A 27,210-nucleotide genomic window follows, 5' to 3' on the forward strand; every position below is an offset into this window, starting at 1 on the left:
TCCACATCACAAAATTGGTATATTTCAAGTCGTAGATACTGCCCAATTGGCTAAGTAGGTCTGTGCTTGCTTTCATTCAGTTATTCGGTGAGCAGGGTTGGTACCGGATCCCGTGCCCTCAAGGCTGCCGTCCTCACCCCCGCTTTAGGGTAAAGAGGAAGCCTTAGAGTGTCTATTTGGCATGTAGGCACTGATTGAAAAACAACTTTGTACCCAATTTATTGGCCATAAAGCTCCACCTTCCCACGCTGTTCCTAGATATTTCGCCAAGCTGCGTGGGACACTGTCCTCGGCTCACCAATGAGAGCCGGGCGATTGGTGCGGGGCCAGCGCCTCACAGAGCACAGCCTGGGGGAAAAGCAAGGAGTCGCAGATGTAAGTTTGCTTTGTCACCGCCCTCTGAGCGACTCTGGGCCAGTCTCTTAGGTCTCCAGACCTCGGATCTTGTCTGTTTCCCGCGGGGAGGAAACCGAACCTGGGTGACGCTCAGGGCAGCGGCGGGGAGCCGCGCGGCTCGGCCGGAGTGTAGCGCGCCGCGCGCGCCTCGGAACTTTGTCCCAAGCGTGGAGCGGGGACCCCGGAGTGCAGGGGTGGGGAGCTCCGGCTGCGGGAGCGCGGCGACGGCGCTCCTCCTTTCTCCACGTCACGGGGGCCGCTCGGCGCTCTCCCACCCCCGGCCGAGGGAGAGCAACTCACTAGCAGGGCGCGCCGCCGAGTTGGCGAAAGGGGAGGAGGCGGGAGCGAGCCGCCGCCGCCGCAGCAGCAGCAGAGGAGCCGGGATCCCGGAGCACAGCTAACGGCCCCCGCCCGGGTGGCCTCTGCAGCCGCGGGGACCCCGCGTTCGGGGCTCCCCTGCTCCCTTTCGTAAGTCGACTTGGCCACGCAGGCCAGTGAGGAACGTCCGGGGCCGGGGTGCAGAGCTGTCCCGCGGTGGCGGGTGCGGGGCTCCGATCCAGCCGCGGGGTACCCGGACGCCCGACCCTCTCCTCCTCGAGACTTTCACTTTCCCGCTGGGGAAAACTTGGGCGCCGCGCCGCTCTCGGGGGTGAGGGCTGGGGCGTCGGCCGCGGGGTGCCGCATCGGGATCCCGGGCTGAGCCCCCGCCTGGCTGCGCGCCTGCGGGCTCCGGGAAGGAGGGCGCCGGCACCCGGCGGGCGCAGGTGGAGCCGAGGGCTACTGTGGGCGACCCCGCCGCGCGCCAAGCGGACGCGGCAACTTCGGGAACCCGCGCGGCGGCCGGGAGTCGCGCGGCGTGTGCGCACCAGGGTTTCCCCAGACTCTCCCCGAGCGGTGAGAACGCGGCTCCGGCACGCGCCCTTTCCCGAGGCGGGCGTCCGGCAGTCTAAGTCCTCCCGGCCCGAGGGCCAGAGAGACCCGCTCAGGTGAGGGGCGCCGAGGGGCGGGTCGCGACGCCCGCTTTTCCCGACTAGCCCGCCAGCCCCGGGCCCGGCGACGCTGCCCGAGACCCGGGCCGTGGGCGTCCTAGCTCCTGGTGGGCGGGAGGCGAGTGGGCGGGAGAGGGACCAGGCGCTCGGGAATGGGCTGCTCCAGTGGCTTCTCCATTAGGACTAGGTGCTTGGAGGAAGGGGGTCTTTCCAGTTTGGGGATCGGAAGCTGCGGGACGGACCTCCCGGCCGTGCCCTCCCAGGGACGAGCTTCTGCGCTTTTTAAGGTCAAGTTTCCATGCCGCAGAGCTGACCGGGACGTCCCCCCGGCGAGGTGGCAGCGGCTCTCCAGCAGGCTGGAAACCTCCGAGGATCCGAGCCAAGAGGTCTGGACTCTCAAGTCAGTTTACCATCTTTACTTAGGCTAACGGTGCGAGTGAGCTGGTATTGCTTGGTAAATTTTAGAACTAAGTCCTCTGTCTTGAGGAGGTTTTCTGGGTCGTTGTAGCCTGGGAAACTTGTGTTTTGCCCCCTTACTGGGCATGCGAAGAGGTGGTGTTAGCCCTTAGGCCCTTGTTCTTTCCTCTTCTCATCCATAAAATTGAACCAGAATATTAAGGGAATTAGGAATAATATTAAGTATCCATGCGGTTTGGTAGACATAGAAGTCACCCTTTTTGATCTTTAAAAATATTTAAAAAATAAATGAATTATTGCAGAGAACATTTCCTATGTTGCACTTTCTAAGGATCCAATACTGTCTGAGAAATGACCAATTAAGATGCTGTTGAATTATCTTCTTTATTGGCATAGAAACAGTAGCCAAAGAATTTGGTTGTATGGTACTGAATTTGGAAAACTGATAGGGGAATGGGGGGGAGGTGATTCTCTCCTATTTATTACTTGTACTCATTCCCAAGTTTACAGTAATTTGCTAAATGCCACAATAATCACCAGAGGTAGGTAGGGGTGAATAGCATAATTGGGGAGTAAGTCAAAGTTGGTACTTGATGGCATCATGCTAAATAAGTACCCTCAAGACAGGCAGACCATAAATAGTTATCAATCTGACTTGGAATGAACTCTGATCATGGGGCACGGGGAGGTGGGCAAGTAGAAAGTATACATGATGGTGCCCAGCTTCTGCTCTCTCCTGTGAGAATCAGTGACTCCCGGAGTTAGTTGGGGGAGTATGAGTTGGTGATCTGGGCGTATCTTAGCACCCCTACCAGAAGTGTAACTGTGTCTGCTTCAAAGAGTTTCCTCCTTCGGCTGGGAGGCAGGAAGAAAACAGCAAGATAGTGAGATTATGTGATGCAGGGTTGAAAAGTCAATTCATGAGTCCAGATTTGTTGAGCGCTTACTGTGGGTCAGGCCAGTGCCGGGTGCTGTGGGAGCGCAGGTGTGCTGAGTCTGGGGTAGAGGCAGGAGGCCTTCTTGGGGAGATTTAAGGTGGGCCTGAAGGATGAGTAGGAGGGCTTACACTAAGTGCCAGGAGGAGAAGGAGGAAAGGAGCATTCTCCCCCCCCCCCCCCAGGGAACGGTGTGCCCTAAGACAGAAAAGGGCTAGCAGAGAGCTCATGGAATGGAGAGGTCCAGTCTGACATGAGGGGAGAGTAGCACAGGTGGGATGAGATGATACCACATCTTGGGGCCATTTTGTGGAATTCATCCTCTGGACAGTTTCACGCCTGAGATATCCTGCTGAGATTTCTTTTCAGAACACGGAGGTTGCTGTGTGAGAATGGATCTGAGGTGCCCGGAAGGTGAACAGGGCTGTTCCAAGGGTGTGAGAGGCCTGGTGGTCTAGGCTGAGCCGGTGGCAGCAGGGTTACACAAGTGCTTGGATTCAAGGCCGACTCTGGAGTGACTTGGTGGCTACTTTTGTGTAGCAGAGGGCAGGGCGATTCCCTCCAAGTTTGGGCAGATGTTGCTGCCATTTACAAAAAAGGGAACATTAGACGAGGGGCAGATTTTGGAGGAAAGATAGATGTGGTTGGTTGAGTCTGAGCTGCTTTCCAGACCCCGGCTGATGCTCCAAACAAGTGGGGGCCTTCTGTGTTGGGGCACTATTTAAAGCCTGGGGTGGATGGGACAGGGGTGCAGGCCTGTCACAGAGCCCCTGCCTTCGTGGGGAGGGGTGAGAGTGTCAACCAAAGCCCATGTGGGAGCCAGCACCCTACACGGAGTGGGGCACGGTGTGGGCCTAGGACTGGCAGCAGCCTCCACGCTTAGCTCCTTGGAAGCCTCTCCTCAAGGGAGAGGCAGGACGGTGGGAAGGCTTTTTTAAGATGAGAGAGCCTCGCACATAATTTATATGTGAATGGGATGGAGCAAGTGGGCAGGAAAAGATATCGGAGTCCTTTTAGGTAAAAACAGCCTGATTGTGCTGGATTGGGATATCAAACTCACATAACTATCACCATCTTAGAGAAACAATATTTTGAAGCACATATGACCGTGGAATTTGAATTTTTACTTCATAGGTTAGGCAAACTTCGCGTTTGGGAAGACACGGATGGGAATCATGCCACAAAGCTGCGGCATGGCTGAGGGGCCCTGGAGCCAGACGGCGGAGGCCTGGCTTCCGGCCATGCCCCTGCCCCGCTTGTGGCCTTGTCTGAGCTTCCTGGTCCCCGAAGTGGCGCCACACCTGTGCAGTGCATCTTTATGGTACCCTGTCCACGGCTGTTGGGAGGACAGCGTGTGTGCGTCGTGCACGCACAATGGGCACATGATGTGTGCACGTGTGCACGGGTATGGGCGTGCATGTGCCAGCCTCTGGCTCAGTAAGCCCGAGTGCTGGTGGTTTCTATTACGATGATGTCACTTCCATCATTTCCAGATGTAGGATCTGAGAACCAGAGAATTGCGAGAACTTGTACAAGGCCATAGAACCAAACGGCGGCGAAGTTAAGTCTTGGACTCCATTTGCCTTACTCACAGGCAGAGGCACCTCTTCCATGTAGCCTGCTACCAAGTGTCAGGTGCTGGGGGCCATCGAAAATAAATGCTAATAAAAGAATCTGGTCACTGCTCACCAGACTGTAGAGAGGCAAAGCAGATAATATCAATGTCAAAGCTTGGAGACTTTTCCCAAGCAATTTAGAGGTGTATGGTTTGTATTAATTTGCATTGCTTTGCATGTCATTTTATATGCATTCCATATGCTGGTAATTTTCCTACTGGGATCGAAAGGCTAAAGCTACAAGTATATAAGATCAAATAAAATTAATCAGGAATTGAATGCAGCTGGTTTGAGACCTAAAGGGCCCCTGGGCACGGTGGGTTCAGTGTGGGCTCTTGGGGGAAAAGACTGGATCAATATTTACTATTTTAGAAGATGTGGGAAGCCAGATACCACTTGATAAAAACAGGTCACATTTTAATACGTAATGAAGCTTGACTTGCTGAATATAATACACCAGTACAGGAGGCATGGAAGGAGACCAGAGGGAGACTGCCTGCCATATAAAATGTCAGAAAATGAAGCAGCAACAGAAACAAAATTTTGCTCTATGAAGCTGAATTCATAAGAAACACTAAGGGTCAGAAGTAAAGGCGGAACTTGTGTTTAGCAACATAAAATTTTAAAAAGAGCATAACCTTCAAACTAAATGTGTGGGCTTTTAAAACCAGTAAATTCTCCCTAATTTGGACTTACTGGGGACTGGCCATGGTATCTTAGGAAAATCTCAGAAATACATATATATTTTTTTCTGAATTACAGGTTTTTTTTGTTAGAGCACTTGTTCTCAGAGTGTGGTCCCTGGACCGGCCATATCAGCATCCCCTGGGAACTTAGAAATGGAAATTCCAAGACCACTCACATCTGCTGAATCGGAACCTCTGGGGATGGGGCCCCGCAGCCTGTGTTTTAATATTTGGAGCCAGCTTTCATTCCTCTTGAATGTTTATTTCTTCAGTCTTGACCTTCCATTTCCCTCTTGTGCACTGGCTTCTCACTGTTCTGCTTAACTTCTGTCAGTCAGTACCCTTGTGGAGGGTTGTACCCAGACACAAACCCATCCCTTCCTCCGCCCCAAGGTCTAACCCAGTGGAAGATGCTTTCTTTTTTTTTTTTAAGATGTTTATTTATTTATTTATTTGACAGAGAGAGCATGCGCACGAGCAGGGGGAGCAGCAGAGGGGGCGGGAGAAGCAGGCTCCCCGCTGAGCAAGGAGCCGGATATGGGGCTTGATCCCAGGACCCTGGGATCATGAGCTGAAGGTAGACACTTAACAGACTGAGCCACCCAGGCATCCCAGAAGATGCTTTCTAAGAGCGCTCTGGGCTCTTATGTTCTGCAGCTCTGTGGTTCTCATGCTGTCCAGGACCACACTGATTTGGGGTTTGGTTTGCATTTGCTGCCTTTTTAAAAAAAAATCTTTTGGCAGTCTCATACCCAACAAACTGTGACTCCTCCCAAACATACAGTCTGCCAAACCCTGAACTGTTCTCTGCAAATGCTCCTGTTAAACCCCATTTCTCCATCTGGTATGAGTGCAGTTAATTTCTTGGACCTAAATGTTAGTCTTTGTGTTTATCGGCATTAAATCGTATCGTACTAGATTCAAGTCTGTCCAAATCTGTTTGGATCCTCCTTCTGTCCTCTTTCCTCTAAACCTTTGTGTCCTCTGCTGATCTGGCTGCTGATGTCCTGGCCAGAGGAATTAAAAACAATGTGAGTATCTTTGTTAGAGGCCTTCCTCACAGTTAATGAGGCTTAAAAAGTTGGCATCTTTTGCAGTCCTTGTGGGGCTGACATCCGAAGAATTGTCCTCCCCCCCCCCCCCCATCATTGTTTGCATTTAAACTGTAGCTGCTCTGGAGCATCCCTCACGGGGTCGCTCCATGAGGACCGTATTCTCTGACTCCAGCCTCAGTGCCCACTTCCCCCACCAAGCACCTGCCAGTACGCAGTCAGGAACTCCATGTCTGTGATGAGCGTTGCCCTCTCCCTGTTTTGTTTACACCGTCAGCTTAAGGGAGTTTATTTTGTAGGTAACAGAGCTAAGTTTCAGCTTATTTATAGTCAGATTAAGATGAATTCAGAAATTTCAAAGTAATCGGAAGCAATAATTGCGCCTTGTCCTTTCTCTCTGCTTTACCCCACCCCTCACTGCCACCACCAAGCTCTAGGCCTCATGAGTTTTGTGCTAAAGCTGACTTTTAGCCAAGAGATTCGGGTTCTTTAAAATTTCTTTAATGTAGGATTTTGTTCACATATGATTCTTAAGGGAGTACAATTAGATAATATAATTGCACACAAAAAGTTTAAGAATGCAAAAAGCAAAACAACTTGATGGCAAGAATGCTTTTAGCCATGGTTGCTAGAGCACGAAAAAGTGCCTGGAATCCTACACTGTTATTCACGATCCTTATCCAGTCCTACTCGAGCCCTCTCCCGCCTCCCTCCCCTTGCACTGAAAGACTAGCCTTAAACCGAACTGCAAAAGGCTCAATAAAGGGCGCCTGGGTGGCTCAGTCGTTGAGCGTCTGCCTTCGGCTCAGGTCATGATCCCAGGGTCCTGGGATGGAGTCCCACATCGGGCTCCCTGCTTGGCAGGAGGCCTGCTTCTCCCTCTCCCACTCCCCCTGCTTGTGTTCCTGCTCTCACTATCTCTCTCTCTGTCAAATAAATAAACAAAATCTTTTAAAATTTAAAAAAAAAAAAGGCTCAATAAAATCTAAGCTCCACTTTCCTCCCGCAAGATGCTACCAAACGTCTTTTGATGGAATGTGCTCCCTCACCGGGGCAAGCAAAAAAAAAAAAAAAAGGTGCCTGGTGGTAAGGGAGCTCTTTGTAACCTCAAGTAAATCTCCACGAATACTCTGTACTTCTAGCTCTTTGGTTGCTTTTCTTTCTCCCCCTGACCCTTTGGAGGAGAGCTTCCTGTCTATGTTCAGACTTAGACAGCTGGCCTGTCTGCTCTTGGATAGGTTGTACCTATTTCTAAAGGCTCTGCAAACCCTGGTATTTCTCCCGGTCATTTTCCTGATCCAGGCAGCCCATGACGGAGCAGCTCGTTGAAACCGCAGCAGAGGGTGGCCAGTTGTGCCCACGACCAGGAAGAACAAGGCTTCGTCTAGCTCCTGGGCTTGCCAAGCTTCCTTTTCTCTTCCTTCTGCTCCTCTGCGTCACTGTGGCATATTTGGAATATTTGCATTGTTGTGTCCTTTCTCCACATTCCCCCCGCAGTCCACCTGAGTGCAGCAAGGAGGGGCTCCCTCTGCTCAGCCATGGTCTTCCACCCAGTTCTTTCTTCCTTTCGCCTTCCCAGCAAGCACCCTGCCCTATGCGGGCAGAGTTAGATGTCCCAGATGGGTCCAGAGACAGAAGTGGAGTGACACACAAGGTAGACACTGGTCTGTGTCTTTTGGACATATGTCCAAAAGAAGTGAAAGCAGGGACATGAATAGGTATTTGTATTCCCATGTCTATAGCAGCATTATTCATAATAGTCAAAAGACTGAAGCTTCGCAAGTGTCTGTTGACAAATGCATAAACAAAGTGTGGTATGTACATACAGTAGAGTATTATTCAGCCTTAAAAAGAAGGAACTTTTGACACTAGCTGCAGCGTAGATGAACTTTGAAGACATTATGTTAAGTAAAATAAGGACAAATACTATGATTCCTCTAATGCAAGGGTCCTGGAGGAATCACATTCATAAAAAGAGAAAGCAGAGGGGCGGTTGCCTAGAGCTGCAGAAGGGGGAAAATGAGGAATTAGCGTTTAATGGGTACAGAGTTTCAGCTGGGGAAAATGAAAAAGTTCTGTGGATGGAGGCGGTGATGGTTGTACAACACTGAATATATTTAATGCTATAGAACTTAAAAATGGTTAAAATGTTAACCATTGATCCATCCGTGTCCATCTACTTCTCTATCCATCATCGTTCCATCTATTCGTCCACCCGCTCATCCATCCGTGACATCTCCAATATTCATGGAATGGCTTTTCTAGGATAAACTAAGAAGCAGAGACTTTTTAGCACTAATGATCAAAATGGTAAATTTTATGTTAAGTATATTTAACCAAAATAAAATAATAGAAGAAAGAATATTTTTATGATCATCAACTAGTTCATAAATATGGAACAACAAAAGAGAAGATATTTTTATAGCAAAGTATTGAACCATGTAAGCCTTGGAACCTATAATTACAGAAGGAAGACAGCAGTGACACCAGACTTACAGAGATGTTTAAGACCATGCTACTAAAAATGAGTTGCCTGAATCCCAGTTTGAGGCAGGGAATTTTGAAGCCTTTTAATCCTGCACACTCCTGTTTATTCCTATGATTCCCACTTTAAAAAAGGAGAAAAAAAAACCCAAAAAACCCTTTTCGAAAAATTTCAAGCCTACAGAAAAGTTGTAAGAATATTACAGTGGGCACGGGCTGATTTCCCCTTGACCAGGAGAATGTGGAAGCCTTCGGTATGGCTTCTGAGCCATCCGGCCCAGCAGAGACCTCTGGGAGGTGGTCTCCGGGTGCAGGTTGCGGGTGAAGCCCAGTCCTTGCTTGCAGAACAGCCCCTGGCCTATGATCCTCGGTGCTCCTCCTCCGGCTGTTGCTTGTTTAAATGCTTTTGACCCCTTACTGCCATGCAGCCCATATGCCAGTCTGCTTTTCCTGCCAGAATGTACGCAGTGCATGGGCTCAGTTAGTCATCACAGTATCCGTGTGAGTTAGCACCCTGGCCCGCTTTCTCAGGGAGGGAGGCAGAGGACTCACTAGACTGGCGACGGCTTCTTAGTAAAGTCAGGACTTAAATTCAGAACCATTGGCTTTAAATTCCAAACCAATTACATTGTACACAGAGGTGTAAAGCAGGAGGGTGAGATGCAGGGGATCAGGTGTGGCAGGGAAGAGAGGAATGGGGTCAGGCAGGTAAGGGAGGGAAGGAGGAGGGGCTCAGAACGACGCAACATGGTTCACCCTATGTGGTACTGATACCTTCCTTGATAGGTAACAAGCTTGTTACACATAAGCTCACCAGAAGGCAGCCTGCCTGCAAGGTGACTTGCAGAGATCTCGCGGCCCACCCGCCTGCTTGTGGCTAGAGCCCGACAAAGTAGACGTTTGCTGAGAGCTGGGTAGTGCTTACCTGAAGCGTGGCGAGCATGTTGGTGCCAGTATCAGAGTTAATTTGGTAAATCGTGGCATCTACTCTCCTCAGATCTTTACCTGAAGCTTCCATCTGCCTCTAAACACAGACAGATGAGAAGTTCACATCGCCTGAAGCCTAGAATTTGACACTTGACCATCTACAGGATTGTACTGTTGTACGGGTAGTTGTTGTAACCTAGTTTAAATGTAAGCTTCATCTTGCTTTTGTGTTTGTGTCCGTGTGTGAAGCATTACCATTTTCACACGGTCATCTTTCAATGTGTGTCTTTGCAAAGTTGCTTAGACATATAAGGGCTTATTTTTCTCATATAACGGGAAGGCACAGTGGGTGTTTGCTGCTGGTGGTTCAGTGGTTTGAGGATTTTCAGCTAAGGGCTCTGATATTCCCTTGGCCTTTTCTTCATGGTCCCAACATGGCTACTATAACTCTAGCCATCATGTCAGGAGTTCCATGCAGAAGTGGGCAGAGGGGAAAAAACACAAAATGGCATACCTCCTCCCGAAACCAGGCTCCTGTAAAGAACTTTCCAGATACCCCACAGTATCCTGCATTGACCATGCCTCTACAAAGGAGGCTGAAGGGAAAGGCTGTGGGGGGGGGGGAGCACATTTCTGCCAGCAATGATGTCGGGGTTCTCTTAGTAAAGAAGGAAGGGAGGATGGGTGTTGGAAAGCAGCTGGCCGTCTCTACCAGAGCCATAGATCACATCCTTACCTACCGGGTCTGTTTCCGAATTCCGTCCCCCTGAGCTGTTGTCTGTTCGGGTACTCGCATCAGACTGTTTTCACGACTGTGATGTTATAATCTGCGTGGAAATCTGAGGAGTCTGGTTCTTACTTTTGCATTCTATACAGTTGGCGAGTATGTTTGCTTAGTCTGCTTTTAACTAAACAATCTTTTACTGTTTTATTATATTAATCTAAAATATAAACCTGTATGTTGAGATGTGTTATCTTAATTAAAACCATTGCTAGAATGCATCCTTGTAGGAGATGCCAACTGGAGAGCTTCCTGGAGTCATTTCTAGATGTGACTTCTGGAGACATTTTACATGAAATCCCTGCTTTTGAAAGTCCTCTTTGGTCAGAATTTTTTCTTTTTTTTTTTTTTCTTTTTTTTTTTTTTTAAGATTTTATTTATTTATTTGAAAGGGAGAGAATGAGAGACAGAGAGCATGAGAGGGGTTAGGGTCAGAGGGAGAAGCAGACCCCCTGCCGAGCAGGGAGCCTGATGCGGGACTCGATCCAGGGACTCCAGGATCATGACCTGAGCCGAAGGCAGTCGCTTAACCAACTGAGCCACTCAGGCGCCCGGTCAGAATTTTTTCAAGCACTGCAGATTGTATTTGTTACACCTCTTTACCTTAATTTTAAATTCCTGGGTCTTTGTTGTGTCTGTACGCACACAAGCTCTCAGGACAATACATACATTTTCAGCCAAGAAGCACAGATCTTTATGAAATGATCGAGTCATGCCAGGGTAGCTGGTCTTGAATTTTTTAGGGGAATTGCAGAAGCATATTGAAGTCTCCAGCTCAGCTCCCCACCACATCAACAAAACACAGAAAACTAACAAAGGCCCTTTTCGGGTGATTTAAAACTGAGCATGTCTAATCCATTCACGGAGAGTGTGGCCTGGCCTTAAGCCATTTCTGCCATCCCTATTCTTTATTCACATCTGTTTATCCCCGGGCTGCCTCTATGATGTAGTTACGGACATTAAAGATTCTACTTTAAGTGCACACATACAAATCAGAGTTACTATACCTCTTCGGCTGCTACCTAACCTTTGAGGAACTAATTCTGGCCAGTATAAAATATAGAGTTAGCCGTATACCAAATAAGTGCTTCTAGAAATTTCTGGGGGGTGAAATTATATGCCGATCTTGGGTGAAGAAAGTTTTTTTCTCTTTCTAGCGTACATTTTAAAGAAAGACACAACTGTTTTTCGGTTCAGTTTTTCTTCCTTGTAGAAAAAGAAGCCAAGATATTTTCAACCCACATTTTACATTTAGAACATAAAAAAATATATTTTGGCTCTATATCATGTCCAGCTAAGTGTGGAAGGCAGAGAAGAGAAAAACCTAAGAAAGGAATGTAACATTGCTGTTCATAAAGCTTGAGAGTCAGAGGTCAAATACATTAATTAACCTCTTTTTTTGTAATCTTTTCTCTCTAAAAAGGAGGAAACATTTTATTTAAGCCGTTTCCATCGAAGCTAAAATTTAAGGTCATAGATGTTTTTGAAATCCCACCCTTCTTTTTTTGTTTTTGTTTTTGTTTTTTCTATAGAAAAAAGCTCTTAATGTTTTGCAACATAATGAGGGTCACAAACCCTTACAAAATAGAAACTTCATTCAGTAGTATAATTTATGGCCCTTTAGACTTCCTGCTAAAGACTTAGACCCATAGTTTTGTCCAGCAAGATACACAATCAACTTTTGATGTTTGCCCTGTGGACCAGATGCAACAAAGCCAGAACCAAGTTGGCTACCTCCCAATTTTTGTGACTATAAAAACCTGGCTGAATTCTGCACTTTTTTTTTTTTTCTCCATTGCCGCAGCCCAGATTTCTAATGACTTTGAGGGACCACCATCTGGTAAATACAGCCTAGTATGGGTTGCTCGTTTCTCCTATGACTTTAAATGACCCCATGAGTCTCCCCGAAATGAAGAAACTCCAGTGAAGTTACTAGTTGAAAGAATTACAAACAGGTGGTTGACACACTGATGTTCATGCCCGGCATTTTCATTCAGACCTTTATTCTCAAAGCTGGTGACCATAGCGTTCGTCCTTGTAGACCGAAGCTCTCCGTCGTGCCATGTTCTGCAGGTGCCTCCACCACATCTCTGCTGGATGAGGGGCGTCCTGCTTTCCTGCACCCAGACAGTGTTAACTTGACAGTCTGAGCAACTGAGCGTGGGCAGAGGCCCGTTTGAGGGTATGTTTTGTGTGCTCACACCGCTGTGCGGTCCTCAGTCCTGCTTTGTTTGTGACGTGGTCTTTAGGGATGCTCTAACGAGTCACTGCGGTTTTGCACTATCTGGAGAACTGCCCGTAAAGATACGGGACTGAAGGGAAATATTATACCTTCTGTCATGCATAGAGTTACAGAAGCCGGTTAGCCAATTATAACTGCACAGAACTGGCTGCTTTGAAAGGAATTATTTGGTTATCAGTCTTTCAAAAGATATTGAGCAAATGGAGGGAAAAAAAAAACCCTTTACTGATTAACTAGAGTAACTATCTTCCTGTCTTTCAAAATCCAAGACAGGTGTATGTCCATAGGAACAATATATGCACCAGACAGCAAAAAAGAATGTCGTCAGGGAGTGAAAAACAAACAAACAAAATAATTAGAATGTCAGAATGCAGGAAACAGTGCATGTGCTGTTTCAGAAAAAGAAAACCATAGAGTTTGGTATGGAGTCTTTCCCAGTTTTCCCAGGAAACCATTCCTCTTGTAGAGGTCCATGCCTGTGACCTTCATGATAGCAATGCCGGATAGAGAAAACATTATTCCATTTAACACATGGGAAGTAAGGATGTGCCCAAGATTAAATGACTTGCCAGGGTGACTTGAGTTGTTTGTTTGTTTTTAAGATTTTATTTATTTATTTATTTGAGAGAAAGAGCACATGAGCGGGGAGAGAGACAAGCAGGCTCCATGCTGAGTGCAGAACCCCATGAGGGGCTCAAGCCCACAACCCCCAAGATCATGACCTGAGCCGAAACCAAGAGTCAGACGCTCAACCAACTGAGCCACCCAGGAGCCCTGACTTAAGGAGTTTTTGATGGCACAGCCCAAACTGCAACTTGGGTCTTCTGATTTTGTCCCACTGAATAACTACCCTGTGCCAGTTAGGTATGTACCTGAAGCTGGACGTAGAGCAAGAACAAGGCCTGTCGGGGAGACAGAAATAAACAAGCAAGCAGAGTTACTGCTGCTGTGATGAGTGCTTGGAAGAAAACAAGGAGTTCAACAGTCAGGAAAAAGACTAGAGAAGGGTGATCCGAGAAGACCCAAGGAAAGGACATTTCTCCTACAGCTTGAAGGACAGAGAGGGGCCAGTAACCCCAGGATCCAGAGAAAAATGGTCTGAACATGGGGACAGCAAGTGCAAGGGTCCTGAGGCAGGAAAGAGACTGGTGTTCTAAAAGCTTTTAGAAGGCAGGTGTTGCTTATAATGTATGGGCAAGAAGAGCAGAATAAGATGCAGTTGGAGAGAAAGGTACAGGCAGGAACTGGCTGGGCCTTGTGGCCATGGAAAGGATTTCTGATTTTATTGCAAGTGCAATGAAACCCTGGTGAAGGGTTTTAAGTATAGGGAGTGGAACTAGGGAGGGGGAGCGGTCTGATTTATGTGTTTAAATGATCCTTTTGGCTACAGTACAGAAAATGGATTAGAGGGACACAAGGGAGGCTAGTGAGGAAGTTATTTCCTTTAGAGGCAAGAGTTGATGATGGCTTGGCCTGTGGTGGTTCCCGTGGAATGGTGTGGGTGTGGTGGTGGGTGGATTCAAAACACATTTTAGATGTCGAACCAACAGCGTTCTCGAACCAACAGGGTCTACTCCTGCCAAGAGATTGGAGAGGCACCCTGGCACTGTGGTTAATACTGTAGTCTCTGAAATTAAGCTTTGGTGAAGAAGGCCCAGAAAAGTAAATTCTATTATACAAAAGGGTTTTTTTCCTATAGGAAAGTATGTTGATCTCAGAAGTGGTTTAGTTTTTAACAATTTACAGACATAGTTTAGAATAGGACTTACAGACACAGTTTAGAATAGGACTTATTCACAGTATATTGTGAAATGAAAGAAACAGGCAAGACAGTACCTATATAGTGAGACTCCTTGTTAAAAAGCAAGCCCACAAAGGTGTCTTTATTGAAAACAGTCTGGAAGGACATCATGGCCACAGAATGCTTTTGGCAGGTGGGTGGATTACTGGTGAGCTTTATTTTCCTCTTTAGACTTGAGTGACTTTCTCATTTTTTTTAAAAATGAAAGTGTTTACTTTTATAAACAGAGAATGGAAAAACATTTTCTTTTCCTTTTTGAGCCTATAACGTTTTATTACTTGAGGATGTGTCCTCCGTTTGTATTGTATTTCAGACCGAGTCACACCATTCTTGTGTTTTCCGTGGTTACCGTTTACCTACTCACAGTCTGATCATTACTTGCCTTTGCGGTCTTCCCTGTGGAACAATGAGAATGTAAGGTCATCTGGGCAAGAAACTTGCCTTTCTGCTCCTTTACAGACTCTTCAGGTGCTGTGGGGGTGTTAAGGAAATCCTAGCTCTGTATAATCTTGGGTGATTTCTCAGTCACTCTGTGTTTCAGTTTCCTGTCTTGTAAAAGACGGCTAAAGGTAGCACTTACCCCACTGATCCATTGAGGGGATTACACACATGCAGAGCACTTAGAACATTGCCCCACGTAACGACTCTTCGGGGATTCTACGTTCATAATAATGATGATATTAAATTAATAAAGCGTACATGGAGGCATTCAGGATTAATTCTAAAACATTGAATTTATGTCAGAACTTTGGGGGGAAATAGAAGATAGGTTAAGGGCGCCTGGGTGGCTCAGTTGGTTAAGCGACTGCCTTCGGCTCGGGTCATGATCCTGGAGTCCCGGGATCGAGTCCCACATCGGGCTCCCTGCTCAGCGGGGAGTCTGCTTCTCCCTCTGACCCTCCTCCCTCTCATGCTCTCTGTCTCTCATTCTCTCTCTCGCAAATAAATAAAAAAAAAAAAAAAAAGAAGATAGGTTAAAAAGATAGGACAGTAAGCCATAGGTCTGGGCAGGATCTTTAAGGAAGTCAATGCGGAGGAGGAGGAGGGTAGCTTGACGCCCAGGTAACAGTGATGCGGGTGAAGACAATGATGAAGATGAAGCCACAGCCAGCCCTGGTCAGGCAGTCACCGTGCTAAAGCGCTTTGCATGCATTACCCCATTTAACCTCCAAATCCCCATAGGTAGCTGCTATTATGAACGTACTTGTACTGATGTGCACACGGAGATGTGGAGAGTTTGAGCGACTTGTCCAGGGTCCAGGTGCTCGATAGGCTGTTTCTGAGATGAATGGGGGGCCTCCTCTGAGCAGAAGTCCTGGCTGTGGGGCCGGAGCGGGGAACGTGTCCTGTGGGGCCCTGTGTGGCTTCCACCTCTGGCTCAGCCTCTGAGCAAGGTCTTAGCTCTCAGTTTCTCCTGGATTGACATTTCCACCTCCTACTTTGGTCAGAAAAGGGGTCAGTCATTTCCCTAACATTGTCTGCCTATCAGCGCATCCTATGTAATGTACTAGGAAACCCCAAGGTTTGGAGTCAGGCAAGCTGGGCACAGGTGTCAGGTACGTTGCGCCCCTCTGTGGGGTGACCCTATTCACATGCAGGGGCTCCTGAGCCCTCACGGCAGCTCGGAAGGGGATTTCTCATTCCCATTTTGAGACAAGAAAACTGGGCTTCAGAGGTTAAATAGTTGGATCAGTCTCACAGCTGCTAAGTGTTCCCGCAGGGATTTAAGCCCAGGTCCGCGGCATCCTGAAGCCCCCGTACTATTCTCTCCCAAGTCCGCACTCCCTGTCTGAGCTATTAGAGAGGAGTGCAGGTGTGCGGGGAGGGGGCAAGAGGGTCAGGGGAGTGGAGGGGGCATAGGCCACCTAATCTGCAAATATGGATGGTGGGTCCCTCATTCTTGGTCCCTAAGCTAAACCAGAGTCAGTACTTTGCTCTTCAGCCTCCTTCCTCTGTGTCCTGATTTACCATTCTCCCTCCTCCCTTGGGAAAGCAAGCATGCGCTTTTTGACAGTCGATTGCTGACTTAAGGAGGGTTCCTGGAAGAGCGGCTAATGGCTGTGGCCACTTAGCCCTGGCTACAATTATAATCACTTGGCTGGGTGTACCTTTCGTGTGCCTGCTGTCTTTTAAGGCTGTAAACAGTGCCTGGAAGGCTGGGTAGGGAAGAGGGTTTGGGGGAAAAGGCTCATTCAACATCCTTGTTGAGTTTTTATTGAATTATCCAAACAGACCTCATTTCCGCGGAGCTGTAGCGATCCAGCCTTGTTACCATGTCCTTCTCAGTCCTGTCTTCCTCGCTAGGGACTCGCCCACCTGTGTGGCAGTGAACTCTGCGGTGGACCGGGCTCCTTATTTGTCTGGGCAGGTGGAAGGCGAAGTAGCCCTTCTCCTGTGGGTGGGCACTTATTTGTAATGTAATTATCAGACTACTTCCTGGCAGCAGAACACCTGCCTGCTTCCTGCTCCTGGGGCCTTTAAGAGGGAAGGAGCCAGGGCTCGGTGTTTGCACAAGGTGGCCTTGCTGCCCTAGTCTCCTAGGAACCCCGTGGCCAGCGGGACTGCAGCCTTACCCCCACCAGCTCTGCGCACACCTCAGGAGCTCATTCCCATCCCTCCAAACCTGGGGCCTGCGGGGATTCATGAGTTCGGGCTGCAGGTGACAGGGAAGGGAGACAGGTGCCACCCCGGGCAGGTGCCTGCCCCCAGCCCGCCTCTACCCTCTGCAGCTTCCCCGTGGGTGTCACACACAGGTTCTGTCCAGAGGAAAGCAGAGCCACGGTAGGGAACTGTGGTCTCTCACTTCCTGGGGCTTTTGTGCCCTGGGGTATTCTCGCCAAAGGTGGGAAGAGGCCCACAGTCCCTTTCGGGATTTGACAAAAGCTCCTTCACACAAAGGACTTGCACCTCCCCCTTTTTTACTTCTAACTTGGGGAAAGGAATGCTTTCAGGCAAAGGAACTTCTGGCCACGGTAAGCAAGGGAAGGGGTTTTACTTTGACTTGGGACAGGGTGGCATTGGACAGCTGTTTGGTTCCCCCAGTGTCTAGGGCTGATCCGTAGACAGACGAGCTCTCCTCCTTAAAGATGCCCAGAGTAGGAAAGGAGAAGAAGAATCCGAGAGCCAGATGCCCGGGCTGTCCCAATTCCCTCCCCTTGTTCCTTTAAAATTACCTCTCATCCCTGGCTGATGAAGCTCAGACATGGGCCCCAGCGCCAGTTCCCACAGGATGCGTTTGAGGATCACAGCATGCCTGCCACCTTCCCTCTCTGGGCAGGCAGCCATGCCCCTTAGCTCAAATCGGACTCTCCAGGCACCAGGCTGGAGTCAGGAAGTGTGTGCTCCTGTGTTCTCAGGAAGGACGGGGGAGCGTGGGTGCAAGGAGCCCTTGCACATGGGTGACAGGACAGGGAACCAGTATTTGCCTTTTTATGTACGTGTGAAGATGATAGTTAAACAGGATCATAAACACCACGACAACTCTGGAAGACTCTGCGAACCTCTTTAGAAATTAAAGGGGATCGGGGCACCTGGGTGGCTCAGTCAGTTGGGTGTCTGCCTTTGGCTCAGGTCATGACCCCAGAGTCCTGGGATTGAGCCCCAAGTCGGGCTCCCTGCTCAGCGGGGAACCTGCTTCTCCCTCTCCTCCCTGCTCATGTGCGTTCTCTCTCTCTCTCTCTCGCTCTCAAACGCAATCCTTAAAATGAAAGAAGGAAAGAAGGAAAGAAAGAAAAAGAAAGAAAGAAAAAGAAAGAAAAAGGAAGAAAGAAAAGAAAGAAACTTAAAGGGATCTTTTCATTTTACCACTGTGGTATCAGGGGGAACTATTAACTGGCACTAAGGAGAGATCCCGTGGACCAATAAAGGGAGAAAAGACAAAGCAAAAATTTACTTTGGGTAAGATTCTTTCTAATTCTAGCCATTTATGTAAGCTCCTTCCTATGTATGCCTAATTACCATGCATTAGGACAATGATGAGATAGGTTGATTTGGGAATGATGAATCTTCTAAGTCAAATTTTATCACAACACCTACTTCTAAATGCGTGCTCAACGCTGTGAATTGTGTAAGACTGATGAATCACAGACCTGTACCTCTGAAACAAATAATACATTATATGTTAAAAAAAAAAAAAGAAGATAGTAGGAAGGAAAAAAATGAAGGTGGGGAATCGGAGGGGGAGATGAACCATGAAAGACTATGGACTCTGAGAAACAAACTGAGGGTTCTAGAGAGGAGGGTGGTGGGGGATGGGTTAGCCTGGTGATGGGTATTAAGGAGGGCACGTATTGAACGGAGCATTGGGTGTTATATGCAAACAATGAATCATGGAACACTACATCAAAAACTAATGATGTAATGTAATGTATGGGGACTAACATAATAAAATAAAATTTTACAAAAAATTAAAAAAAATAAATAAACGCGTGCTCAAGCTTCTGGGGTTGTAGTTTGTGTGGCCCTGTGCATAGGGAGTCAGTTTTCCCATGCTCTTTAACAACTGGCAAGAACCTTGGCCTTGAGCCTGAGTGGATGGAACCCTCTTCAGTTTGCTGACCCAGGGCCATGAGCCTGACTGCAATTCCCTGGATGCTGATTCAGTTAATGAGGATGGACAAGAAGGGCTGGTCTCAAGATGATTTGATAATGTGGGTGGGAGGGAAATGGAAGAGTCACATGACTTTCACATTTCAAGCTCGGGTCACTGAGTGGGTGGTCCCACCATACACTGACACAGAAAACACCGGAGAGGTGAAGATGTCAAGTTCAGTGTGGGACTCACTTGAGGTGGGGAGCCTGCAGGTTAGCTGGTAGAGATGTCCATCAAGCAACTGGATGTTCGTGTCAGAAGCTTGGGCAGCAGGTGAGGGCTGGAGACAAAGGCGTTGGCAATGCATGCATGGAAGTCACAATCCAGACAGCTAGGGACAGCGTGTGTGAGAAGAGCAGTGCGAAACAGGACCCCGGGGAAACCCACAGAGGAGAGACTGCAATGCGACTGGGGAGGACAGTTTATTGTCCGTAAGGTGTTGTTCTTTAATGAAAGTGATTCCGTGAAGGTGAATGAGGCTATGTCCTTCCCGGGAGAGCTATTTCAATTGACTTGTAAAGAAGAAATCTACAGGGGCGCCTGGGTGGCTCAGTGGTTAAGCGACTGCCTTCGGCTCAGGTCATGATCCTGGAGTCCCAGGATCGAGTCCCGCATCGGGCTCCCTGCTCGGCGAGGAGCCTGCTTCTCCCTCTAAAACCCTCCCCCCTCTCGTGTACTCTCTCTCTCTCTCTCTCTCTCTCATTCTCGCTCTCTCAAATAAATAAATAAATCTTAAAAAAAAAAAAAGAAATCTGCAAAAGTAAATCAGGTTCAAATTTCTTGTTAATTCTCTCTAAGAAAATTGGGAACAATGATATGTCCTCATTTAAGATTTATTGAGATGTGTTAAGAAATTGCACACAAGCTCCTCAGACCTCCCCAGGTCTCAGGATTTGAACCTCTTTGAAGCAACCCCATGAACTCAGCCGGCCCTCCTGTCCTCAGACCTGGAGACGGTGCTTTCTTGTTCCCCCTTCCTGCTGCTCCCAAAATAAATTCATCTGTGCCTCCGTTTGATTAGCCTGTTTTTATCTGAAAAAAAGTGTATAATCATTTTTTAAAAATCCAAATAGTACAGAAGGATATTCAGTGATAAGTAAATCTCTGTCCTACCCAGGCCCCTAATCCTCCATCCTCTCCCACCCCGCCCTGCAAGGCAGCTCCTGTTCCTGGTGTCATGTCTATACGGTATCCTTCTGGAAATAGCCAGCCACCTGCCTTTTTGTAAATAAAGTTTTATTGGAACACAACCAAGCCCTCTCGTTTACGTATTATCTGTGGCTGTTTTCTCACTACAATGGCAGAGTTGAGTAGTTGTGACAGAGGAATAAAAAGCTTGCCAACATGTGCTTTTTTGTGTAGATACTGTTTATATCTTTTTTTTTTGACACACGTGTGAGCACACTGTACACAGTTACGCATTTTGCTTATTTCTCTTTCACAGTGTATCATGGGGATCGTCCCACAAGGGCAGATGCAGATGTGTCTCAGACTTTTTCCCATAGTATGGATGTAATTAATCCATACCTCACGTGGTGGAAGGGGTAAGGGAGCTCTCTGGGGTCTCTTCTTATAAAGGCACTAATTCTATCAATGAGGGCCCCACCCTCATGACCTAATCACCTCCCAAAGCCCCACCTCCTAATGCCATCACCCTGGGGCTTAGGTTTCAACATGTGAATTTGGGGAGAGACATAAACATTCAGTCTATAGCAGTAGGGTTCACTGGGCTTTCCCCTTCTGACTTCAGATCTATATCTCATAAGGATCTGAAGGTAGACTCACGATGGATGCTCCTTTTAGGCTCACGTGGGCCATTTGCATCTCCACTGACCCCTTAATGACCTCTAATTGTGTAGACCAATTCTGCCCAAACCAGAGTAATCTCTCCCCAAATATGCTAAGCAGAAGTGCAGACACTAAAAGTTACACAGTACCTATATTTTAGGAGTTTACATAATTGGCTATTCTATTTGGTAACCAACATCTCTCACAATTCAGATATAGTTAACACAGAATACCACAAAATACCACCATTCTATATATTCTCATTCCCTTATTTCTGGATTCTCATAAGGGTGAGAACCTTGTTTTATTTACCTTGGGGCCCAGCATTCTGCCTGGCATGTGAAAGGTACCCAGTGAATTTTGATTGAACGGAACTAATTTTCTCTTAGTTCTCTTTCTATTTTAACTGAATTATTCCTTTTTCCTCTTACAGAATGAAGACATTCAAATGTTGTTTTAAATACCCAGCACAGCAGAAAGTTTTCATCTTATTTGTAACTCTATGGCTGTTCTCCTTGTTGAAGCTTCTAAATGTGAGAAGCCTCCTCTTCCCTCAAAGAGGCATTTACTTGGTTGAATCCTCCCTGAGTACCTCGCCTTTTGTAAGGAACAGATACACCAACGTGAAAAATGAAGTCAGGTATGAAGTTAACTGTTCAGGTGTCTATGAACAGGCGCCTTTGGAAATTGGCAAGAGTCTGGAAATAAGAAGGAGAGACATCATTGACTTGGATGATGAGGATGTTGTGGCGATAACCAGTGATTGTGACATTTATCAGACCCTGAGAAAGTACCATCAAAAGCCTGTTTCAAGGGAGGAGAAGAGCTTCCCAATAGCCTATTCTTTGGTCGTTCATAAAGACGCCATTATGGTTGAAAGGCTACTTCATGCCATATACAACCAGCACAATATTTACTGCATCCATTATGACCATAAGTCACCTGATACTTTCAGAGTTGCCATGAACAATTTAGCTAAGTGCTTCCCCAATGTTTTCATTGCCTCCAAATTAGAGACAGTGCAATATGCACACATTTCCAGACTCCAAGCTGATCTGAATTGCTTATCAGACCTCCTCAGGTCCTCGGTTCAGTGGAAATATGTTATCAATCTGTGTGGGCAAGATTTTCCTTTGAAGTCAAACTTTGAATTAGTGTCAGAGTTAAAGAAACTCAATGGAGCAAATATGTTAGAAACGGTGAAACCCCCTAACAGTAAAATGGAAAGATTCACTTACCACCATGAACTCAGACAGGTGCCTTATGAATATGTGAAGCTACCAATAAGGACAAACATCTCCAAGGAAGCCCCCCCTCATAACATTGAGATATTTGTTGGCAGTGCTTATTTTGTTTTAAGTCGAGCATTTGTTAAATATATTTTCAACAACTCCCTCGTTAAAGACTTTTTTGCCTGGTCTAAAGATACATACTCGCCTGATGAACATTTTTGGGCTACCTTAATTCGGGTACCAGGAATACCTGGGGAGATTTCTAGGTCAGCCCAGGATGTGTCTGACTTACAGAGTAAGACCCGCCTTGTCAAGTGGAACTATCATGAAGGGCTTTTGTATCCCCGTTGTACCGGCTCCCACCTTCGAAGTGTGTGTATCTTTGGAGCGGCGGAATTAAGGTGGCTTATAAATGACGGACATTGGTTTGCTAATAAATTTGATTCTAAGGTGGATCCTGTCTTGATTAAATGCCTGGCAGAAAAGCTTGAAGAGCAACAGAGACAATGGATTACTATGTCTTCAAAAAAGTTACTTATGGCTAAAAATCCCGTAATCACATCGTGATAAAATCATGACAGAAAGAAGGTATCTGATAACTAGAGCTCATATGGACTTGTGTGCTACACCACACCCAGAACCATTCGAGCTTAACCTCCTCATAGTTCGCGAGGTGTCCAAAATTCCACGCACAAAGGCGACAATTAGCCTGCATTTGGTTGGGTGTTTTTTGTTTTTCCTTGTAACCTTATGGAGCTAAATCAGAGATTTTAAACAGTCCATCATCAGAGCTCAGCAACTACTGATACTGAGCTCCAACTGTATGCCAGGTACTTTTATAGAAATGTGTAGGAATTAAATTCAAGTTGTAATGAGTTATACAATGCCTTCAAGGCTTGCCCTAGTTCCACAGCAACCTGAGTATCAAGTTCTCCACATAGCAGTCAGGATCCTGCTGAAAAGGTGTTGGAGAGTGGGATAATCACATAACCACTGAAACCACCAATTTCAGGGTAGTGTTTAAGTATAACGACCAACACTCCACTTGTCTCTTAATTCAGCTCCCCAGACTTTTCTTAGCCATTAGAATATTAGGAGAAACTCCACTACCTCAGGAAAGCTCAAAGAATTGTCCAGTTTCCTGCTTGCCAAAGCATTTTCCTATTGGTGCCTCACCCTTTCAATTCAGAGTCAGAAGACTCTGTTGGCGGGGCATATAGTGTGTGAATGTTAGGGAGGCTGGGTGGGGGGTGGGGGGACTGGGACAGGTGGTGCCTGAAGGGAAACAAAGGGATTTATAGGACTTTAGAATCATGTTGCACAATGGTTTCATGAATGGTCTCTTTTTAAATTCAATTAGTTCTTTAAAATTATTGATTAAAAATAAGAACTTGATTATTAGTTCAAAGCGTTACATTCCCGAACGTTGAACTTATGTCTTCTAGCTCATAGATTATTATTATATGTAGGTTTTTTACAGTGGAATTAGTGTAATTTTGTGCTATGGAGCCATTAAGCTAAGAGTCACTGAATTTTCTTGGAAAGGTTGTGTAAAATATGACAGCTTTCTAAATTAACTCTTATGGTCATTTAAAATTTTTGCTTACGTCTCCAGTAACTATCCAAGTAGAATCCAAACTTAAACTTACAAAAGCTCTAAGCCCACTGAAGTCTTCTCAGCCCACTGAAGTCTTCTCAGCTTAGATACAGAGAGAAAAAGCAAAGTTTCTTTAGGACATAGCAAGAATATTCATTAGTGGTATTTTGTAAAACCTACACCTTAGAAAACCCCTAAACGAATCAAATATACACCTATTTTAATGTCACCGTATTGTGCTGGAGGTGAAATGGGACAGGAGCAGCATCCTGAGAACAGGTTGTAACATTTTTTTACATCTCTTGGGAAATCATGGAACTCATGTAAAAATTTCTTGCTGATCTTATGTTTCAGTGTCAGCCTCAGCATCTACGTAAAGATGTAGTAATCATGGCCAATATGAGACTATTTGGAAGACTAGAGTATTTAAATCTTTTTGTAAATGTCTGTGTTCTACATGTGAAATGCACTTTGCTGTTTTTAAAGTTTATGATACTGACTGCCAAGTGGTACCACTTCTCTCCAGCTCATTTTTCTTCCTCTTTTCCCCCTGCCCCCTTCAAATTACTTCATTCTTCAGAAAACAACTATGGCCAAGCTCCTGTTCTTAAAAATAAGTAACTGTTGGGGGGTGGGAGGATGGGTTAGCCTGGTGATGGGTATTGAGGAGGGCACGTTCTGCATGGAGCACTGGGTGTTATGCACAAACAATGAATCATGGAACACTATATCTAAAACTAATGATGTAATGTATGGGGATTAACATAACAATAAAAAAATTTTAAAAAAAATAAGTAACTGTTGGGGGCGCCTGGGTGGCTCAGTCGGTTAAGCGTCTGACTCTTGGTTTCAGCTCAGGTCATGATTTCAGGGTCATGAGATCAAGCCTCACACAGGGCTCCATGCTCAGTGAGGAGTCTGCTTAAGATTCTCTCCCGCTGCCTATCGCCCCCCCAAAATAAATAAATGTTTAAAAATAAATAAATCTTAAAAAGAAAATAAGTAACTGTTGGATAGAGTTAAGTTCTGCAGAAGATACTTATCAGTTTGATTGTGTGTGTGACTGTGACAAGCTAAGTCATTTTGGTCTCTATGAGCCTCAGTTTTCCTGGTCTTCAAAGTGAGTACTTGGAGCCTACCCTGGCCTCCTCACACATTTGTGTGTGTGTGTGTGTGTGTGTATGAGAGAGAGAGAGGGAGAGAGAGAGAGAGAATCAAAATAGTGTGTGAACTGGTTTGAAAATGGAGACAAACAATCAACAGTAAATATCAGAGAGTAGTCTCATTACAGGGCAAACAGAGATCCAGCCCCATTGTGTGACTTAACCACTTACCTCTTCTGGAAAACCTTTGAAATATAAAAGAAGCCACAATCATAGGAGCAACTTCTGTGAATGAATCCAGGTACAAAGAACCCCTGTTACCACATCTGAAGTTCTTTTTAAGCCAACAGGATCAGCACATCGATCCAGTGGCTTGGATCAGTTTTTTCTGCCTTGTAGGCTTCAACACAAGGTCCCACTGAAATCTTGGTTTTTATGCGTTTGGCCATCAGAATAAATGAAAAGTAAATATCGATCTCCTGTCCAGTGTCTTGCCTCCTGGTGAGAAATCATTCTATCCCTGGAAATTTTCCAGTTGTTAATTACTTTCATGCCATACTCCAATGAAACATGGCCCCAGTGCCTTCTTGTCCCCATTAACACATTTCCTGGGATTCAGTTCAACATTTCAGGGAGCTTGTCAGGTCATCTCTTTTGCCTTGGGAATCCTGCAGTTTCCTTACATGTCTTTGAACCTCCTTCAGACCTGATTAAAACCTTTTGGTATGATTTTTTTCTGGTCTAGAAAATGTTTTACAGTCTGTGTTTTATAATCATCCTTTGCGTAGTATTTATTGAATCTAGATTCTAAGTTATTTGGCAACAAGACCAGGACCTTGAAGTCTGTAAATTGTATTAGATATTAATAATGAAAGAGCTACTAATATAGATCTACATTATGTGAACGATCTACTATAACATTTTAATATTTAAAGATCAATGTTGCTGCTATTTTTAATGTTTTGGTTATTCTAAGTGGAAAAAATATATATATATACACAAATAAAATGTTTAAATTTACAGAATTAAATTTGAAGATTTCTCTTGCCTTCCAGAATGTGAATATTATACAGACACACACGTATATATATTTTGACATATTTCATGAAAACAAAAATGACAATCTTCTTTGAGAATGGAAAGTGAATGTACTATATGTATGTTACAGCTGTTTTTGATATTTTTTTAACATTTTTGAAAGACATATTTCCCATTATAGGAGTTTTAAATAGACTGATGTTGCATTTTGGTATTATGCTGCTAGCAGATGTTAATTCTCTTGGATTGTAAAGTAAAATATGCTCCAAAAACCAAACCCCTGGAATTTGTGATGTTTCCTTTCTCTCCTGGTACCGGTTCCCCACAAAGACTCTTTCCATTTATGACACTTGCCCAGTATTTGAAGAGCACAGTTAATTTCACTTCAGAGTTAAAGAATTCGTGTGTGTATAATACACAAAATACGGGCACTTGAAATTGAATTGTTTAATTTGAAGGAATCTTTCAGGATCTGTCTTCCTTCTCCTCCAGATTGACTTCTCGTCTAAGATGAATTATCTGAACAAGTATTCCTGTGTGCTGGATTACTTTGTGGACGTTATAGATAGGGGAGACCGAGCTCTTCATGTCAGGTCCCTCGGTCCCTGGAGAATCAAGCCTCTTCTCTCCACACCAGGACCCCTGCCTTGGGGTGAGCCCCCTGGGCCCTTCGGTTTGGTTGGTGGCTGATTCCTGATGAACTTCCCTTCTGTTCTGAATATCACCACCTTTCCTAGCTCTGCTAAGCTAAGGACTGTTTCATATGGCTGATCTCTATGCCTCCCACGCACTCGGAAAATGCCCCTGACCAGTGTTCTTCTATCATCCTGTGTAAAGCCATAAGTCACCAACGTCCCAAGCTGGCAAGGAGTATGCAGGTCACACTCACAAATCACAATCCACCTCAAGGAGTAAGGCCATTTTGGGAATCTTCGACATAATAAAAATTAACATCTACTCTTAACCTATGATTAATTCTCGCTCTTGCCAAACTGGACAACAATGCAAATCCACAGGACTCTCATGGAAGGATTTGGACTTTTGGTAGCAGTTGTGGGTCTGGGTATTTATCATCATATTGAAGACCCATAGGCTTGATTCCTAGGTGATCAGTTCTATATCTTTTTTATTCCCTTTGGGATCTACAAATTTACATATGAACTAGGACAAGTGGTTTCTCATTTCATGAAACTGATTATGGGGAAACCCTGGCAGAGAGAGCAGATGATTGCAAATTTATTCCCACTGTTGGAAAGATATTCCTGGGAAGATGCATAACAAACAGCTTGAGCTTTTCTTCAAAGACAAATGATCAGTGTATCAACACACATGGGTGTGTTGACTATTCACCTGGCCTCAGGTGTGGCCTTCACATAGAGCAGCAGAGTCCTTCCTGGGAGCATCTGGGATTGAATCATGGAGAAGACAAACAGCCAGAAGAGAATCTGAGGGAAAAATATGGTCTGTGACTTGGGTGAATTTATTTTACTTTTTTTGTTGTCATTGTTATAGAATAAAAGATACGTAAACAGAAA

At 45.9% G+C, this 27,210-nt stretch overlaps 1 protein-coding gene across 2 annotated transcripts; it reads left to right on the plus strand.

The window, feature by feature from the left end:
- The first annotated feature begins 510 nt into the window (after positions 1-510).
- Positions 511-27,210, plus strand: GCNT4 (glucosaminyl (N-acetyl) transferase 4). Of its 2 annotated transcripts, XM_078067182.1 has the most exons (3): positions 511-864; positions 18,037-18,223; positions 21,139-27,210. In XM_078067182.1, exon 3 carries the CDS (start codon positions 21,140-21,142, stop codon positions 22,502-22,504), a length of 1,365 nt encoding a protein of 454 aa, XP_077923308.1. In that variant the 5' UTR covers positions 511-864; positions 18,037-18,223; position 21,139; the 3' UTR covers positions 22,505-27,210. The 2 variants fall into 2 exon arrangements, with proteins under 2 accessions (XP_077923308.1, XP_077923309.1); XM_078067183.1 differs by lacking the exon at positions 18,037-18,223.

This window comes from Halichoerus grypus, chromosome 2 (genome assembly GCF_964656455.1).
Source record: "Halichoerus grypus chromosome 2, mHalGry1.hap1.1, whole genome shotgun sequence".
NCBI classification, from domain to species: domain Eukaryota; kingdom Metazoa; phylum Chordata; class Mammalia; order Carnivora; family Phocidae; genus Halichoerus; species Halichoerus grypus.